The 19,918-nt window shown below is 36.9% G+C and overlaps 1 protein-coding gene across 1 annotated transcript in view; it reads right to left on the bottom strand.

Annotated features, from left to right (window-relative positions):
• The window catches only part of ZNF654 (zinc finger protein 654), a 36,804-nt gene that overhangs the window by 14,440 nt on the left and 2,446 nt on the right, over window positions 1–19,918 (bottom strand). The window contains exons 2-5 of the mRNA XM_009323934.1: window positions 15,218–15,221; window positions 8,408–8,553; window positions 3,725–3,806; window positions 1,129–1,264 (exon numbers count right to left, since the gene is read on the bottom strand). Of these exons, the coding sequence (XP_009322209.1) occupies window positions 1,129–1,264; window positions 3,725–3,806; window positions 8,408–8,553; window positions 15,218–15,221 (368 nt within the window). The remainder of the gene's footprint in view (window positions 1–1,128; window positions 1,265–3,724; window positions 3,807–8,407; window positions 8,554–15,217; window positions 15,222–19,918) is intronic.

The raw sequence follows: 19,918 nt of genomic DNA, 5'->3' as shown, positions 1-19,918 counted from the left end.
CGAAGGACTAAACTAATTCTTCGCTGGAGATGGAGATTGAGACCTAACTTGAGATCATAACCACCAAAACTTCTAGAGTTCGTCATGCAATGCAGAACAAAACAAGGATAACCTTTGTTTTCATTTTGTTTCTGTAGGTATTTGACTAGAAGTTTATCAGATATATAATAAAAATCATGAGTAAACTATGTTGCTCAAGTGCTTGCTTCACAAGAGAGAAAAACAACAGACTACCCACTTAATCACGTTAATTTGCTATCAAAATACTTTCTCTGGTTCAGGAGGCAGCTCACTGAGCTGTTCTGACTTTATAGTCCTCTTCCTCTCTACAGAATGAACACATTGTCATAAACACAGTAATGAATCTGAATCATGCATTACACCACAGTAACTAGAGAAGAACTAGGATTTTCTATCACTATCAAATAGAAACAACTTATAAGAGGTCCTCTGTGAACACTGCTAGAAAATACGTCATATAAGATGTTAGTAAAGACTTTACTGTAGATTGGATATTTTCCCCTTACAAACTTCCATTAACATACTGGCAATGTTTGTTTCCACGCACTGTTAAAAATGCTGGTTTACTTTGCAGCCTGAACAGAAATCTTTCTCCTACTCCCAACTCTAGGAATTACATATACATAAACAGAAAGCAGCTATCAGGTGTAGTCACAGGCCTCATTCTAAACAGAACCAAGAAAAGCCACAAGCCCAAGTATTTACAATTTAAAAGAAAAATGAAATGAGTCAGAGTACCATGAGACAGAAATACACATCAGGTCCTCCCCTGATCATGTTACTTCAGTAGCCTAACTAAAGTCAAGTCACTCTCCATGTTCTTTCAGGGGTTGAACACCTGGATTTGGTAAATTCATTTTATAAGTAACTGCTCAGTAGCCTCTTGTATCTGAATAATCTGACCTGTACACTATAAAAGCAGACTTAAACTACTAGCACAGAAATTTAGTTTTCTTTCAAATAAAAAAGGGACTTGTACATTTTACTACAGAAAAAGAGTTAAATTGTGTGCAATGCCAGCTGAAAACACCTGACCTTAATATCAAAAAAAGCGTAATTTAACACATTTTTCTGTACTCTAACAAATTAACGTGGTAAATGAAATACCTAATTCCTGTGATACAGGCTTTGCTTTAAGAATTGCTTGCAATACTGGATCCTCCCATGGTCCACCGTCTCGGATGATGCGAGTCACTAGTTCCAGGTTCATATTTCTGTATCTATTTAGAAGGTTCTGACATTCCTATACATAAGAAGAAAAACAATTAGAAAGAAGAAAAAAGCGTTGTCTAAAAATAAAGTTAGGCCATCCAAAAGATAAGAAACAAGAAAACTCACACATGTTTAATTATTTCCTCAGTCAACAATTCAAGCTACAAAGTCTTTTATTGACCAGGCCTACACAAAGACCTAAAGCAACAACTTATATTCTCTAAAAACAGTAATACAGAACTGTGGAAGCCAGAACGCTCATGTCTTCTATAGGCACACAGCAAGAGCTTGTCATTTCCATAACAATGCAAAAACGCCTTTCCTTGAATTAGAGATATTACTGGCATACGCTGTGGGAGAAGTCTTCACCTCATGCTAGTCTGCACAGATTTAGACATGCTTGCTGACACTGGATCTGTGATCCAGTGATGGTGTCTGAATTCTACGAGGGAAAAATTGAATTAAGCCATGTGAGTCACCAGCCCTCCTCAAGCAACCATTTTTCTCCAAATCTCTACATAACAGAAATTATGCTTGCCTAAAATAATCCGGAATGTTTTAGCCACCCATGATTTTCACATGTACCAAGTTCCCCCCTCTCCTTGTTATTTGCTGGTAAAAGTGTCAACGTTAATCAACAGTAGAATTTTAATCACAAGAGAAAGGTATCTAATTTTGAAACAAAAAGATGTAGCTGAAGAATGACTTCTATGCACATACAATTAACTTCTTCACATATGCTTTTTTGCTGTAAATTCTTTTAGTTGCAACTCATTTTTTTCTTTTATATTCAGGTGAATATGTTCGATGGTAAAAAATGGTTAAGTAACTGAAACAATGGTTTTCACCACCAGCTTGATTACACAACTGACTCAGAAATTCTTTATCTAGAAAATTATGTAAAGATATGTTTTAATACATTCATTGTTTAAAAGTCAAGGCAATTGAGAATTGTAATACAAAAGCACAGAGAAGAAAGTGTTATACATCACACTTTTTCCTAAATACTTTCTTGTTCATAGACTGTTTTTGAAAAGCACTTATTGCAGGACATAATCCGGAATGTTTTAGCCACCCATGATTTTCACATGTACCAAGTTCCCCCCTTCTCCTTGTTATTTGCTGGTAAAAGTGTCAACATTAACGTTAATCAACAGTAGAATTTTAATCACAAGAGAAAGGTATCTAATTTTGAAACAAAAAGATGTAGCTGAAGAATGGCTTCTATGCACATACAATTAACTTCTTCACATATGCTTTTTTGCTGTAAATTCTTTTAGTTGCAACTCATTTTTTTCTTTTATATTCAGGTGAATATGTTCGATGGTAAAAAATGGTTAAGTAACTGAAACAATGGTTTTCACCACCAGCTTGATTACACAACTGATTCAGAAATTCTTTATCTAGAAAATTATGTAAAGATATGTTTTAATACATTCATTGTTTAAAAGTCAAGGCAATTGAGAATTGTAATACAAAAGCACAGAGAAGAAAGTGTTATACATCACACTTTTTCCTAAATACTTTCTTGTTCATAGACTGTTTTTGAAAAGCACTTATTGCAGGACTGCCAAAACGTCCCATTACTCTTATGCAAGAGACCCTACCCATTCCTGAGGCTGCTAAGCCACTCCTTGACCCCATTCTTCCACCAATTCTAATCAAGCATGTAATTGCTGCTGGTTTGACAATTAAGGTAGGTAGTGCTGACACATTAATTTGTAGCAGCAGTAACAAACAGGTATCAACATAAAAATAACAAAGGGATAGCTATTTTTCAAACTGCAGTTCCATGATCAGTATTAACAGAAGAAACAACCCTGGTTTTCTCCCTACAACAAAGTTTCCTCTCATGGTTGCACAAGTGCTTGTGTTCCCATGCCGTGAACTCGACTCTCAAAATCAGTTCAGGTCAAAAAGACATCTGGCAAAAAAAGTTAAGTTTTTAAATCCAGGATCATTTATCTTATGCAGTTGTACACAGCCATGCAAAACCTTGTCCCAGTCTAGCCAAGAGTACAACAGTTTTAAACAATGTGAATTTATGCTGACCTGAAGAGTTCATTAAGATAGAACCTCAATTTCAAATTTACTGTTTAAAACCACAGAGGGAAACTTGAGGTTTCATGTCATGAACTGGTATGCAACACTGGATGACATTAAGTTCTAATTAGATATAAACAAGCAAAGCTTCCCTCTTCTATATATGGGAAATGCACAAAATATGTCTTTAACAAGATTGGTATTACAAACAAAGAGAAGTACATTTTACTAAGTCCAAGTAGATTCAAATAGCAATACTGATAATAAATGTAAGAATAAAAAGCTTTCCCTTCAAATATACCTTTTCCCCTTTGGGTATAAATGTAAGCAAAGCAGCTACCTTCTTTCACTATAATGGCATGTTTCCTCCAGGTTATATATCCACAAAAATTGTCTTTACATGTACTAAAATAATATTAAAGGTTTATATTAAAGTAGGCAACACTACCTGGATTGAACCTAAAATATCTTTCAAAGGATCTTCATAGAACTCATCCTTTCCAAAGAACAGCAGCAATTCAAAAAAACTCCTAAAAAACAGAAGTAGTGACAAGTCAACCAAACTAAAAATGTTAATTCAAAAAATGAAACTACTGTAAGTCTATTAGTTTTCACGGCACTAAAAACAAAATTAGGAGTTTCATACGTTCTAGACTCATGCCCATGCCAGACTCGCTCTAAAAAGTTTGGCCAATGCCCACACTCTCTAAATGCAACTTACATTTCAAAAACTTTATGCTGGTCTGCTATTTTGTGCTGGATTTTGGCAGTTAGACTTCCACACACACACACTCCAAACACATTATTCATCAGGCATCAAGTTGCAAATACAATACAGCTATAGATAAGCTAACAAGACCAGATCAGTAACAAAACAGATTATACTTAAGCACAATTTAAAATCCCTTCTGCGGCACCTTTTTCATAAGTTCAGGACATTTAGACTGACATTTAGACCTGCCTGATCTTCTCCCTCAAGAACTCTTATGTCCTTCCTACTGCTGCTCCCCATTCACCATTATGAAAGTGAACCTTCCTCAAAAGCCAAAGCTGCATGTCAGACATGCAGCAATTTTGAGGAAGAAAGAGGACAACTGTAAAATTACTATAGTATGCACAGTGTATAAGGAGTTACATTCAAGGAATAGTAACTTCACGTGAATGCAGATTCCCAACAATTCATATTTTCAAGTGTGATAAGCACTTTCTACTAACACGTTTTATTCCATTTCAGCCTGTCTTGCCGTAACGTCCACCGAAGTCTCTCTATGAAGATGCAGGTTTAAAGGTGCTATTAATTTCATATTTCCAAAGAAAGCCATTGAAGATTATTTTCAAAGGGAGAGCTTTGTGCAAATATGCAATTGGAACTACATTCCTCTTCTGCGTGGCTTTCAAACAAATTGATAAAACTTCAGTTTTACCACCACCAAGTTTTTAAGCAAATCAGGTCTGTGTGCAGCAACATGAATTCACAAGTGTTTACCTCAAAAGAGGTGGCAGATAAGGGAGAAGGTAGGACTGATCCTTTCAACAGCAGCCTAGATTTAAACTGACTTGTGGTCTCCATGTTTTCCATCATCTTAAAATACTTGTCTAGCATTTTATGTTTTTTTAATACAGTGACTGAGACAAGCAATCCTGACAGCAGAATCAGACAGGTTGGTAAAAAGTAGCTTTCCAGAGCTCAAGTCAATTTAGGTCTTCACTTACAGAAGCATACCTCCAGATAATACTTGCAACTAGTCAATTCAATCAAAAACTAGGGAGTTGGATCTCATGGATCTGCAGACAGCTCCAGTGCACCTGCTATTGCTCCGCCTTAAGATTTAGAGAAATATAATTTCTATTTGGAAAAGGTAACTACCAAGTACTGCACTAACATAACCTGCAATTGCTGGTTGAGAAAGTCATGAGCAGCAGGCAATAACTGGGCAACTCTCAGAGGGAAAGTCAGTACTGAAAGAAAAACTGTATCTAGGGCATTTTAGAAATGGGACTGAACAGCAAAGGTTTTGGTCTTGTAACAGAAGAAAATATAAATAATTTTCTTTAAGATTATTCTAGGCATTTTTTCCAAACGAACAGGGAGAATAAGGAGGCAGAGAGTGAGAAGGTGGAAGATGACTCCTAAAAGAGGTTCCAGCACTCTTCCAACCTATAAGTTTTTGAGTCAAGATCTTGCTGATGGCAATTTCTTTCCTGACTACAGCATTTAGTCTTTTGTTGCGACAGCTCTTAAAACAAAAGGCAGATTTTCATGAACAGCTGGACAAGGAACTCTTTTGCAGAACAATTAAATTCACTGCAGTTATGCCCAAATTTAAAGTCAAACTTAAACATATTTGAAGTTAACACCCAAAGTATTCCTACAAAACGTTTCCCTTTTAATAACACTAATTCAAAAGAAGTTAAAGAGCAGACTTAAGACAACTTTTTCTCTCAATAACATTTTCAGAAATATTGTGCATTAAAAGATCTTAATATTCACATAAACAAAATGAAGTTTTGTATGTGAATAATGCAAAAGTATCAAGAAATAAGGTTTCCTTTAGATTATGCTGCAGTATTTTTTTTCCTAACCTAAAGTGATAAGCTATGCCAAAAACAGAGCTAGAAAATTTAAGGTACACATTCATTATGTTCAATGACAGAATTTTTCTCCAGATTAGGTCCTTGAATCTCAACTCAAATATGGAATGAAAAAACAACCAGTACCCAAATAAGTACTTTGTTCTGAAAAACATTATCTCATTTCATGTTGATAAACAAGATTTTACAGCATACTTGACCCTCAGAAAAGGTCAGGCATGAGTCATGTCATGATCTGGAAAGCAGCCAAACTGAAACTTAAATAAGACAAAACTAGTTATAGCAAATGATGTATGCATATGTTTTTATTTGCTTTGACTGATTTAAAGAGAATAGGATCTTGAAAAAAACAAACCCTCTGGAAATTAATAGTGAACAAGTGTAAACTACAGTTTTCTTCCCTATCAATGCACCTGCTCCACACTCTTATCAGACTAATAAAGGAAGCTATCAAAATATTTGTATTTCCTCGTCACCAGTCTCCATTCAGTTAAAATTACTATAGTCAATTCCAGCTTGGCCCTGTTATCTTAAACCAGTCTGCAGGATTGCACATCCACATTTACATCCATCCGTTTATAATAATGGTGCTTCCAGATTTATCACATCACTACTTTGATGTTACTGGCATCGGAAGTTTGCCTAAGAACACTAGTATGCTGGCACCATTAATGTATTAACAGCAATACAGATGCTGCTTCATTTGTGAGGAACAGCAAGGCTAGTAAGCATAGGAAATGCAACAGTCATTACTGTTAATAGTTTATTGTCTGGTTACCAAAGAAATCTTACTCGAGTATGAAAATACAGTCAGGCAGATTTTTGCTCTCCAAGAACTAAGACTTTATATACACCAAATTTTCAAAAGCAATTTGAGCAAGGTCTCCCAGGTAGCTGCAACTAATAAGTCCCAGGATCCCTTTACGATACCACATGCAAAACTACACCAGTCAAGCAGAGTCAGAAGAAAAAATAAGCTGGCAGTCTAGAATGGAAGAAAATCTCAGTGAGTAAACCCAGCTCCAAAAGCCAAGATAGACAAGGGTGACAGGAACTCAGTGACCAATTCAGTTCTAGATTATCAGGAAGTTACCACCCTACATACAACAAATACCTGAATTTCTACCTTTTTTCCTCCCAAGCTTTGATATTTAAAAGTGTATAAAAGTGTGGTTTGAACTTTATGAGTCTTTTCCTAAGAACTAGTGGAAAAAAAAACAGAGGTCACCATGTTTCGATGCAACTGCTAGTCATTCTCCGATACCTGAGCATTCCAGTTTTAAAAATCATGGTCTTATGATTCCATAAATAGTCCGACGTCAAATAGTTTCATACACACAAAACAGTAAATCTCTTTGGTGAAGTCACACCAACACTTAAAGATAGCATATACTCTGTAAGTGTACAGAATAAACCCTTGATTCCTATGTAATTAGTACTAATAGCTCAAGAACAGTGGAAAGGATAAGCAACCCAGTCCTCCTGACCAAGTAAACTAAGTGAGGAAGACTAGGAGAGTATTCACTTCTGATGACTAGATGAGGCGGGAGCAAGACATTTCCACACAAAATTCTGAACTGAGATACCGAGCTGTATTTGAAAGCACTGCTCAACAAGAAAGCTGTTTAACCAGCTGGACAAATAAATCTGATTTACTCAAAACTCGCAATAAAGCTAGCTTTTAGGTTTCTGTCCCCATCTGCTGAGAGAAGGTCAAGTACATTGCATCTCGGCTAAGTATATCTAACTCACTTCAAGATTTATCTTTTTTGCTTCCATTCAACATTGAGGTTTTGAAGCCTGAAAAGTAGGTTTTTAGAGCAATTAAAAAAAAAAAAAGGGGGGGGGACTTTTACTTATCTACTGATCATTACCCTGACACTTTCAGCCTTCATGTGGGAAAACCATCAATGCATCAAGAAAATTGAGATTATAGCAAAATTTATGACCTAACGTTCTGCAGTTCTTTAAGTTGAATACGACTTTTGGTCAGTTAGCTGTATAACAAGTCATTCCCATAAGCATTTTGATGACTCAAACATAAAAATCCATTTTAAAATTGACTCATTTCTTAAACACTACAAGAAATTTATCTTAACAAATACTTAGCTTATTACATCACTAGACGTAAAACAGTAAAAACTTTAAAGAAATTATTTACAAATAAATTAGATAAATTTAGATAAATTATTACTGTCAAAGGTTGGTCTTCAAATACTCCAAAATAAGATTTTCCAAGAAGAAGTCTGTATGGTGATCACTTATTTCTTTAGATTATTCATTTTGCCAGAAAACCCTTATGACACAACATTGTAATACCCGACTTGAATATTTAACAAGGACATAAAAAGACTAAACTAAAGTCCAGGTTTTGTATCCTCAGTTAGCAATTCTTGGTTCCATGTAGCTACGTCACCTGGTAAAACCACTCTTAGAAGCTCTGAGTATCTCTGAGACCCTATTGCTATTATAAAAGTAATACAGACAGTCTATATTGTAAAGGAAGTAATAATTAAAAAAAAAAAAAAGATGTACTTACAAAGCTAGGCTACTCAATACGTATTGTACGTGCTCACATTCAGCTGGGAATGATACACAGGCAGACGTGAAACAACAGAGCGCCGTCTGAAGCACCTGAAGCTGAGGCAAAGGAACCTGCCATCTTCCAGCATAATCTTCAACAACCTAATTGAAATATATATTACAATGGAAAACATTCTCTTTAGTCAGAAATAATAAGCAGTTAATACTGTACCTGCTTTATCTCCTCTCCTTCTCCCTCAGAAGTAGGGTTTGTAACCAAAAACCCTAACCATTTTGTGTTATCAAACCAAAAAAATAAATAGAAACTTTATGACCTACATTATAAAAGATATACCACAAAGGACCTTCAACTATTCTTTTCAGAGGGTAAGGCAGGAAATACTTTCTTCTTACATAGCATCACAGTAGATATTACATTCTGCATTTAAACACAAGTTTTTATTTTGCAAGAGGATACAAATTAGAGAGTCTATAACAATACCCAGACATTCCATTCTAAAACTTTCAAAGAGGGGAACGACTAGCCCATGCTCTTCTAGCCTTTATGTCAGCAGAGAAAGGCACAAACGTACCAGTCACTCTTTCTTATCTGATCAAATAAGTAAATTTGGCCTTTTTTATCCGTGTGATGAAACTAAGGCTAGTTATGCCCTGATCTACAGTTACGCAACTGCATCACTATTTATAGAGAAACATGAAAGTGAAAAATAGGTGTTTTAATGGAGAAAATGGAGAAAAATCCTTGCCTGGTCATCTAGTCCATCTTGTTTGTATTAATAAATGCAAATTTCTGGCACTGCCTATGCCCACATTGGGAGGCTGAATAACCCAGCACCATCTGATATTTCTACACAAGTATCCCTACGCTGAAGTCCTCTGAAAGGCCCAGTCCATTTAGAGCACTCCACGTATAAAACAGACAGCACCGAGTTCAGCATGAAGCACAGCAATAAAACAGATGTCTGTAAAGACACCCACCAATTCTATAACAGACTAGTCATTATGCTGCAGTCCCCCAGCAAGTAGAAGGCCAAGGGCTTCGGGTCGCCTCTCCTCCTTTAATTAACAGCTAAGACGTGACTCACAGGCAGTATTCTAAGCAGAGACTGAAAACCATATTTCTTCCACGCTCTGGCACATAGCTTATCTCATTGCACTACAGTCAGGCTCCATTTGCTCACTTACTCTTGCCTTATTTTTTTTTCATCGTAACAGCACAGCTTCAATATAAGCAGAAGAGTGGACTGGCTGCACTTCAGGGCCTAGGGCACACTTCTCCAGTTGAGGAAACCTAACTGAGATCTCCTACATCCTGAGAAAGTGAGAAGCAGCTGGGGAAACACATCATCATCAGCCAAGTTGTAAAGAGAAAGTTAAAGCACTCCACAGCATATGGAAGAGACAAGTAACTGGCTTCAAGAAAGCTATGAAGTGCCAATCCTAGTTAACAGCTGGCCCACAAAGCATAGACTAAACCAAAAATCAGATAGATCTCTCTTCAGGATTTCTTTTTGACTTAAAAGTCTGTGAATCCCACTTAGATTTGTTTAATTCCCCATGAACTAAATAAGGGGCTTGTAAGTCAGATTAAGTGGCCTACATTTTTAGTTCCAAAGCTGCATGCCTAACTTTGTTTAAGGCTTTGCAACATGAACAGGCCAGTCTCCCATTTCTGACAGTTTGGTTATAGCCTCTCCAAAGCAAAGCAGTTACTGACAATGGGACCACTAATTTGTTCTCCTCACCAACAACAGCTGAGACCGATTTATATTTTGTAAGTAGATTTTGACTTTCCACCAAATTTATTTTAATAATTCCTGTTTGAAAATCTGTTAGCTTAATGCAGCAAATATCTAGGTCAACTGGAAGAGAATTAGCAGACTTGTAGATAAATACTCTTCCTCTTACAAGGAAGAATAAACACTTCATAAAATAGTACTGCCTCACACATCTATTGCAAGTTCTCTGAAATACTTTTAACAAGGTCCCTTGGATAGGAAAACACAAAAGCCTTAGGAGAAACAAAACAGACAGGGAGAACGAACGTCCTTTCGTGGCTTTAGCCTCCAAATGGCCAAACAAAGGTAGAAATAAAACATTAGTTCCCACCATGGTGTTTCACAACACTTTGACCCAAGAGGTACAGTATAGATACATTCATAAATGATTTCAAGCAATGAGACAACATTTTGCGATGATACTGGGTTTTTTTTCTTGGTAGCATAAAGTGCTAACTGTAAAGAACTGTAGAAAGGATTTATGACAGTGAGCAATGAAATTCAGTGTAGGCAAGTGTGCAGTGGTACTTGGGGAACAAAACAATCCTAACAGGTAATATGATGGCCTTCAAACTGACAATTACCACCCAAGAGCAAGACTGTGTTATTATGGTAGATGTTTTAATGAAAAATCACCTCAATGCTCATTACAATGGCCAAGAAAGCAAATTAAATATTAGGAGAGTAAAAAGATAAAACAAAGCAGGGTGTTAACTGCTCAAAACCATAGCACATCCCCATATCAATAAAATTGCACGCTGGTTTGCTACCTACCCATTCCTATCTCAAAAGAGAACACAGAAGGCCTAAAAAAAAGCTTCGAAGGAAGGCAAAAAATGCTAAGTACCGAAATAAATTTCACATAAGGATCAATGCAGCTAACTAGGACACTTTAGGTTGTGAAGAAATGACAAGTGCAGGGGGGGACACCAAACAAGGTTGGCAAGCAGGATCAAAATAAATTACAGGAGGTAGTTCTTCACACAGTGTGCAATTAAGTTGTGGAGCTCCTTACTGAAGGGATGCTGTGGATGCTGAATGGCTACATGAGTTGAAAGAGGCTGCATGAGCTGAAAAACATATCCACCAAAAGTTACTAATTACAGTAAATTAGCTGAACTGAAAATAGTTAGAAAGGGGAAAGTTACTGTATTTGCTCGTCTCACTCTTTGGTTAGGTATACATGAACTTTTGATAAGATTCTGGTCCTAACGTCAGAGTATTGCTTCTGCAAATAATCAGCATTCAAAAGCAATGCAACAAAGGCTCATGCTGACGATAATAGTTAGACATCGCAGTCTCTGAAAGGTGCGGTCCTACTGTCCACACTGTATAAAGGCCTATACAGTCCTACTAGTTGCCATTGCTGCACCTACGGCGCTCATCTGAACCCAAAGCAAACTAGGAAACTGCAGTCAGTTCAGGAACTAACTGGCAGAGAACTGCCTCCTCTCCCAGAAAAAGCCACCAGTCACTGTCTGCATCAGCTCTCTCAACTGGCCCGCCACCCTGCCACAGAAATACCAGAGGCAGCACAGAAAGGAAGAAGACACCACAACAGCAACATCGCCTTAGTCAGAGGCAGTTAGTCTGCAACTCAAATGTATCTGCAAAAGATTCACAGCAACAGCCCCCCGCAACTGGTCAGGAAGAATATGAATAGCATACTTTTTTTTCTGAGTATGGATACCTGAAACCACGCATTCATCAGTCCCGGGGGGGGTGTGGTGTGTGGTGTGTGTGTGGTGTGGGTTAAAATTGGTCAATTCTCAGCAGACCTGCAACAATCACCAGTAAGAGATGGGGGGGAGGAGTGCACGGGGCGAGAAAAAGCCAAACTAAGTACGAAATGCATTCCAAACCACACCCCAGACACATTCTGTATGGGGGGGAAATAACGTACGTTTGTTTTGCAATTCTCTGTATACTTCAATGTCTGTCTTTAAGTAATCTCAGGGAATAGCTTTTTCCATAATAGAAACTAACACCTTTTTTTGTTCAAAATACTCAACATGCCATGCTTTGAAAAAGAACTGTAAACCAGAACATAGGTAAAGGTTTATACCAAAAAGAACCCCCAAAACAAACAAAAAAAACCCAGAAAACTTTACCACTTCTGACATTTTTCAAGGAAAACAAAGTCGAAGGAACGTGCGTTAAGTTCATCCTCATGTTGTGAAGTTGTATCATCAGAGGACTTCAGAAAGTCAGATAGATTATGCTGCTTGAGTCCTAAATGCTTTATTTAAAGTTTATGTCAGCACATTTTTAACAAGCACACTAATTTCAATATAATGAAGTCAGCCAAACAAGAAGCACGTAACATTGTCAAAACAAAGTGGCCTGTTTCTTGTCCAATAGACAGTGCAGAAAACCAGAAGGGAGGTGACATTTTTATGTGACTTTCTGCAACAATTCCCTTCAAGAATTCTGTTAGGGTGCAATTTTTATATACTTAAAAACTCTCCATGCAACATTCCCCACTCTGTCTTTAACTTTTAAATTGCTACCATCCATGAAGAGACTGTGGGGCCTTTTGTCTTCCCTTTCTCATTCAGTGCAGATACAGATACTGAAAGGGAGGCTGTAGCATCTTTCTGACACCCCCTCAATTCAGCTCCACCCTTCTCCCACACCAATACACTATTTCTCCTTCTTTAATATGTTTGAGTAACTCGGAGGAAAATCCATGATTCAGATGTGTCCTATGAAGTGCAAAATCAAGACCAGACTTATCAGTCTTCTATAAAAGTTTCTAAGCACACAGCTAAAGCAGCTAACCCCCAAAGTAACAAGGTAGTAATTAAAGACCTGAACCAATGTAAAAAATATTTTTTCCTGGAATATTATGGTTTAACTGATTAAATATACACATATATTTTAAGTGATTGATATACATATAAAATGATTTGACTATATTCCAAACACTTAAGAGAAATAACATTGCAAATAACTAGATTTGCAAATACATAGGACACAAGAAAAATATTTTATGCAGTGCCAGGCCTGAAGTTGCTACAGCTTTTCCTGTCCCTCCCCACAATGAAAAAAGACACTAAAAAGAAACAAATGCCACCAATTTTAAAGTTTTGTCATGACCAGAATTTTAAATGAGGTTTAAATCAAGACCAGACTTATCAGTCTCCTATAGAAGTTTCTAACCACACAGCTAAAGCAGCTAACCCCCAAAATAACAAGGTAGTAATTAAAGACCATGACTTTTTGTGAGATTTAACTGTAAAGGAAGTCACCACAGGATTAAAACCACAACAGTTCTGTGAGTACTTCTGTTTATAGTTTTCAGAAAAAGAAAGCTAGTTGGCAAATATAGTGGTTGTCATTTGTTATACTAAGCAAATACAGTGGTTGTTACCAGAATAGAATGAACCAAAAAGGATTTAAAATGCCAAGCAAAAAAGGGTCACGTTAAAAAAAAAAAGTTTCTTGAAAATTAAAAATCATAATTAAAACCAACACCTACTACGGTTGCCTGTTCAGAAGTACCAGAGCAGCTTGGATACCAAAGTTCAGTTCTAGAAGAGAACTTGAATAACACTAAGTTTACTCTACCTGGAAACATCAGAAGAAATAATCACACCTTTTTTACTGTCTTTTTAACCTATTTAGTGGATGATAAGCATTTTGCTCTATTTCCACATGCAAACAAGCTAACTGTGTCCTTACAAAAAAGGATTCCATTATCCAAATGGAAAGCAGAAAAGGCCTTAAGATTTTAAGATAACATAAAACATTACTTAACAGATACAAGTTTAAAATGGGTTTATATGGTGTAACTCAAAAAAAAAAAAAAGGATGTAAGCAATGGCTTTACTGCAATTCACATGTGAATATTACATAAGGAGTAACCAAACATAATTACACTTCTGGCAAAAGAAAAAACATCACCCAGCAACAGCATGACACATCCTATGAGACAAGTTTCTGCCAAAGCTCTACCCTTAAAGCTAAATGCTTCCCCCCACCCTTAATCACTGAAATCTCATCCATTTCCTCAGCCTGCTTGAGGCAAGAACAATATCTAAGACTGGGTTCCATATACCCGTTACATTTAGCTACCCAAAGGGCCAGTTTCCATACATATTTACAGTCTGTCACTTGCACAACAGTGAAAACTATATATTAATCCTAGAAAAGAAGTTTTGGCTACTTGTAGCACTGTAGTAGATGTGCCTATCTAAGATTTTATGACTGAAAGATAAATATTTATACTGAAAAGAAGTAATATTCCTCCTTACCTTTTGATTAGTGCCCCAGAGTAAAAGTCAACTAATTTAAGGAATTGTTTTGATTATATATGGAAGAGAGAGTTGACAATCTTGTGAACACACACGAATGCATATGTCCAGATGATCAGTGATATTAGTAAAACACAACTTAAGATGCGCTTGAAGTAAAAAGTACAATTACTTCTTTCCCTCACCTGAACAACTGCTACCCAAAAGGACTTAACTTTTTGATTTTTACATTACCTACTGCAGTAAGCGTGCCTTTTCTAACTTGAAAAAGCCTACGCAGCAAGGCTATCAGACAGACTATGCTACAGAAGCGTCATTCAATGGAGATCCTACTTTTTAGGTATAAAAACCTGCAACTCCTTTATAAGTTACAATCTTGATATATTTTTCCAAGCAAAACTCAAAAGCTTATTTTCATACAAAAGCTAAACTTTGAGACAAGGCATTAAAAACTGGAGAAGTAGCAATACCAAGAAGTTTGAGAGTGTGAAACAGAAAAGTTCCAAAGAAGTAGGAGAAAAACATTACAAAGATCGAGAAAAGTATACAACGTATCTGTACATTTGGACGATGCTTCCTTTTTTAAATACTAACTCCTTAATTCCATTTTTAAAACACGGAGATAATTTCTCAGGGTAAAGCCAAAAGGAGAGCAGGCACAAAAGCCGAGGAGAAGCCAGTAGGAAGAGAGAAGTGAGTATGCGAATAAGAAAAGACTTTATCATGTTAACGACAAGACAAGAGCACTGAAGACTGACTCCTTCAGCCTACCGATCTGCAAATAAAGAGGTTGCAAATCAAATACTATTGTGAATTCTCCTAAGAAGCTGACTGAAAACAGCCAAATGCACTACATACACCACAACCTAGCCCTGCCTGATAGCGGCTTATCAGGTTTCCCATCAAGTGTCACAGGGAAGAGTGCCACCGCCTAACCCAGGACAGGCTTCTTTGCAGACAGGTAATCCTCAACAGAACTGAACGCTCACACTTGGCATTCAGCTTGGGAGTAAACAAGACCCGGTGCTTGCCACAGCTGTTTTGTAAGAATTTCCTTTTAAACCTGAACTTCACTTGAATCTCAAGCAGCACAATACTAAACTGCCAACTAGCAAACTGAACATGCTTGTTTTCACCAGCCCAGCATGGAAAGACCACCCAGTAAATAGAGAACACAATGACAGGTTAATTTAAAAATTTAAACCATTTCAAGTAGTTATGTTATTCTTTGATAAACAGGTAAATTTAGTTACTGCAATGTATGGTTTGCCCTTTACAAGCTTTCACGTAACTAGCAACGTCACACATGTGAAAACAACCCGAAAAACATCAGTCAAATAAGTCAAATGTGACTTTAAACAGTGCTCTCAAAATTTGAGCCACTAACAAGTAAAAAGCATATTTATTCAGGAAGCTACAACCCCCCCCCCAAAAAAAAACCACCAAACCACCAAAACCTAGAACACCACAAATCATTACAAGAGAAAATAGGTAGTTAAAAACTACAAATTCTACCTTCTCAGAAAAATAAGCTTCAAAAAAGTTGAAGAGATCACTTTCCACTACTAGTACTCATGTGAGCAAGATTTCTGTAGCTAAACTTTAAAACGATGTATGGAGATCAAATATGGATCCCAAAAGTCCAAAAAGTAGTAAAATAAAAGTCTGGCATAACCTAAATGTTTGGGGGTTTTTTTGTATAAAATATAAAAGCAACTTAAGAACTATTGACTTGAAGTTCAAAGTAAGAGTCAAAAGCAAGTACTTTCAAATTTACACACATCGCAAAAAGTGTGAAAATATATTAATCCCAGAATCAAAAGAACAAACATTCAAAGACATGTATATTTTTCTACCTTCATCCCCACAAAGCAAGACAGGCAACAGTTGAGACATACAGCCCTGTCTGTTTTTTGTCTACTAAAATAAATCCAGGAAACACCGTCTTCTCTAGTGCATTACTAAATTTTACTTCTTAGTTTTCGAGTTTATAAACCCAAGAATTACTTTTCTAGCAGTGACTCAAGATACCACCAATTAATGTAAGCAAACTAGGTAATCTTTATTTCAGGAGGTCAGATCATGGAAGGCCGTAAGCTGATGCCACAGTAAGAGCAGATCGAGTAGTGTTTACCCCTCACAGTATTACCTTGTTACTGTAGATCAGACTTGCCTTGTGTTTACTTCAGTCAGTACCGAACAACATGAAGTAACACCTAGTACAGTTATGCAGCCATGTGGACAACTACAGAAATGTTGGGAGCAACTTGTAATGTTTTGATAGTAGTTGATGTTATGAGAAAAGATTCTGAAGAGAAAATTTCAAGCTAGTGGATAAAACTATACCCACGTCAAGTGCAACGAAATAAGCTATATCCATTTTCTAGCTCTCTGCTAAGGTCTGTTTCCAAATCAAGTAAATTTGGAAATTCATCTTTCGAATTATAAAAGTACTCCCTCCACCCTCATACCAGAAAACAACCATCTACGCTATTTTCTCTGCCCTTCATCATTTGTATTTCACTCATGCAGGAACCTCTCAATGGCTCTGGTCCCCGAGAAATCTCATGAAAGAATTTCAAATTCTGCATATAACATAACAAGTTCAAACTCATGAAGCTCTTCCAAATGTTTAGACTGAGAGGATTTCTGCTAGGTACCACCTTTCAAATTTCTTTACACCTACAAAGTAGTTACAGACACCTTGTTCTTTTACTTATCAAAGCTGGGAACAGTAGACTTGCTTTTCCCAACGTGTAAGTGGTTTCAATAGACGGCGAACCTCACAAACAGGAAGAAATGCCAGGTCAGCAATTTTTAGAAAGTAACATAGAAACAGCTGGTGAGATGCAAGAGCTGAGCACTTATCTTCCAACTGTCTCTTTTCACTCCCAACCACAGAAATCTTGATTTTTGTTTTCCCCGCGTCATCAACCTCAGATAACAATCTAAGAAAACGTTTTATCCCACTTTGCCTTGGAAGATTCAGGCTGTAATGACTCTGTATGACCACGCACACCTACAATACAAAAACAGATCCCAGAAACTACACACAGGTTTAGAGAGACTCCAAATTCTGACTTCATCTTGTATCATTATTTTGTGATTACGCATATATTTAAGGGAAATGCTCTGATAATCCAGCCATCTTTTGTAACTGTTACTTAACCTACTATCTGAAAGTGAAGTTCAGCTGCAATACTCCAGGCCTCAAGAGTATTGAACCTGGCTGTTTACAGCAGTATTTTACCTCTCTAACATATTTCAAGGATGAAAGACACATGCACGCCAATGCTTTTCAAGGTCTAAGCCACCCTCTTACTCTTTAAGATCAGCTTCAGTCTCCAGAAAATGGCTCTGCAGACCAAAAAGGCTTTACACCTCTTGCTTCATTTTTCCTGTAGCTCTTAGAGATGTGGATGTGCACACACCTCACACAGTAGCGTAACTATAAGCAATCTAAACAATATTCTTTTCAGCTGACACCAAGCTTCATCAGTATGATCGGAGCACAGCCATATATTTTAATAGGCTCTTATTCTGAAAATAAAAATATTTCTTCCAGGTATTTCAAACTCACAATATTATCGCTAAGCAACTATTTCTACAACTGCTGTTCAACTTTTGACACAAAACCAGGAACACAAGAGGCAAACTAGGACATTTAGAAGTGCCAAATAACTATTAAGACAAGCAAAACTGTGCTATCAGCGCAGAGTGGAATGAGGTGGAGAGGCTTGATCTGCACAACAGCCAAATATGACCTTCAGAAGATCTGGATAGAAAAGTACAAAGCAACAGGCTCTGACAAAAACTAGAGCCAAAGGGAAAAATTGCACTAAAAAAGACATATCGGGGAAGGGAAGAAGCTAAATCTAATAAAGTGACACAGTATTTAAGCAAGAAGTTTTGTTTTTACAACAAATGTTATGAGAAAGAAGTGACCTAAACTTCATGATACTTTCTGAAGAAGAAATATAAATATGCTTCATCACTTATCAAATAGGCTGAGGGCCTGTCAGCCCTCTGTATGTACAGGTATATATAGACCAGTATAATTACACCACTGCCAGTCTCATGAGGGTAAATGAGCTAATGTGGAGCACGCACAACTTCATTTGTTGTCAAAACACAAATGTCAAACAGCTACCAGCTTTTTATACCAGTACCCTACACCAGTTAAGATCTTGTATTTATATAGTTAAATCAGTAGAAGAGTCCATTACTAAAGCACATGCTTAAACAAAACATGGAAGACTATATTTTGAGTGAGCACATGACTGCTGATCACACCAGGCCAAATTTAAACAAAACAAAAAAAATCCCTGGAGGCAAAGTGTTAATATATTAACTCACTTTCATCAGGATTATTTAAACTACGCATTGTTAAAAAGAAAATTTAAGAGAAAAGAAACAGAGCCTTTTATATACTCAGAACAATGGCTGCCCATGTAGAGAGTTCATAAACTCGAAGCAAAACAAAACAAAGTAGGGGAGAGGGCTTGGCAATCTTTCTACACAAAAGAAACTGCAGGAGGAGTCAAAGTCAAATGATTTAGATGCTCTACCATTAATAACTGTGATACAACTGTTTTATAGGAAAATTCCTTCCCTGGTCTTGTCCTCTTCTGTTCCCTACTAATTCCTAGCTTTGTCTGGGAAACGGGAGTGACATTAGCATATGAAGCTACCACCCTGCCCACACTTCCTCCTAAATACGACGAATTCAACACACAGTAAGCGTAGCTAGAAAAATTTAAGATAAAACTCTGTGTTCAGCAGAAGCAAGTGTCTTTCCAACCTGCCAACTTAATAAAATATGGCTGTGATTTCTGACAATTGTAGTTTACGCCATACTTCCAAAGACATTCACTTCTCCTTTTACTGGCTTCACAATTATTTTTTTTCCACACATACCGAGTTTAGAGAAATCACTGAACAGAAGAAAATATAAAAGGATCGATAAAACCAAAAAGCACCCTGTGGACTTATTGAGCAGTAAGCTACCCGTGACGATTTTAAACACATCTTAGAGTAAATAATATTTTAAGTAGATGTTTTATTGAATGTTAAAACGGGAAAAACAAAATAAGAACATGGAAACACATTCCTTTAAATGGAAGAAAACAATTATAGTGGTGAGGTAAGCAGCCAAGAAGTTGATGAAATGAAGTAATTCCATACAAAAAAACTCTAGACGGTGTTTCTGAAAACAACAAGTAGTGTGGCTGAAATATACTCAGCACAACTAATGTTTCATCAACACCTGCTGATGAAAGCAACTAGGAAAAGCAACCTGTTGTTGCTCGTTACTTTGCAAGGCGTACACGAAGAGGTTGCAAAGAGCACAAGAATTCCGGGCCCACACGAAGAAACGCTGCTCTTCACGGGAAAAGAAAGGAAAAAAAAAAAACCAAACTCTGGTCTAATTTAGCCGCCGTTATGGGAAGTGTGTCCGAGGTCCTCCCTCCC

This window comes from Pygoscelis adeliae, unplaced genomic scaffold (genome assembly GCF_000699105.1).
Source record: "Pygoscelis adeliae isolate BGI_AS28 unplaced genomic scaffold, ASM69910v1 Scaffold124, whole genome shotgun sequence".
NCBI lineage: Eukaryota > Metazoa > Chordata > Aves > Sphenisciformes > Spheniscidae > Pygoscelis > Pygoscelis adeliae.
Note: the sequence above shows the minus strand (reverse complement) of the source record. Positions and strands in the feature narration are given on the sequence as shown.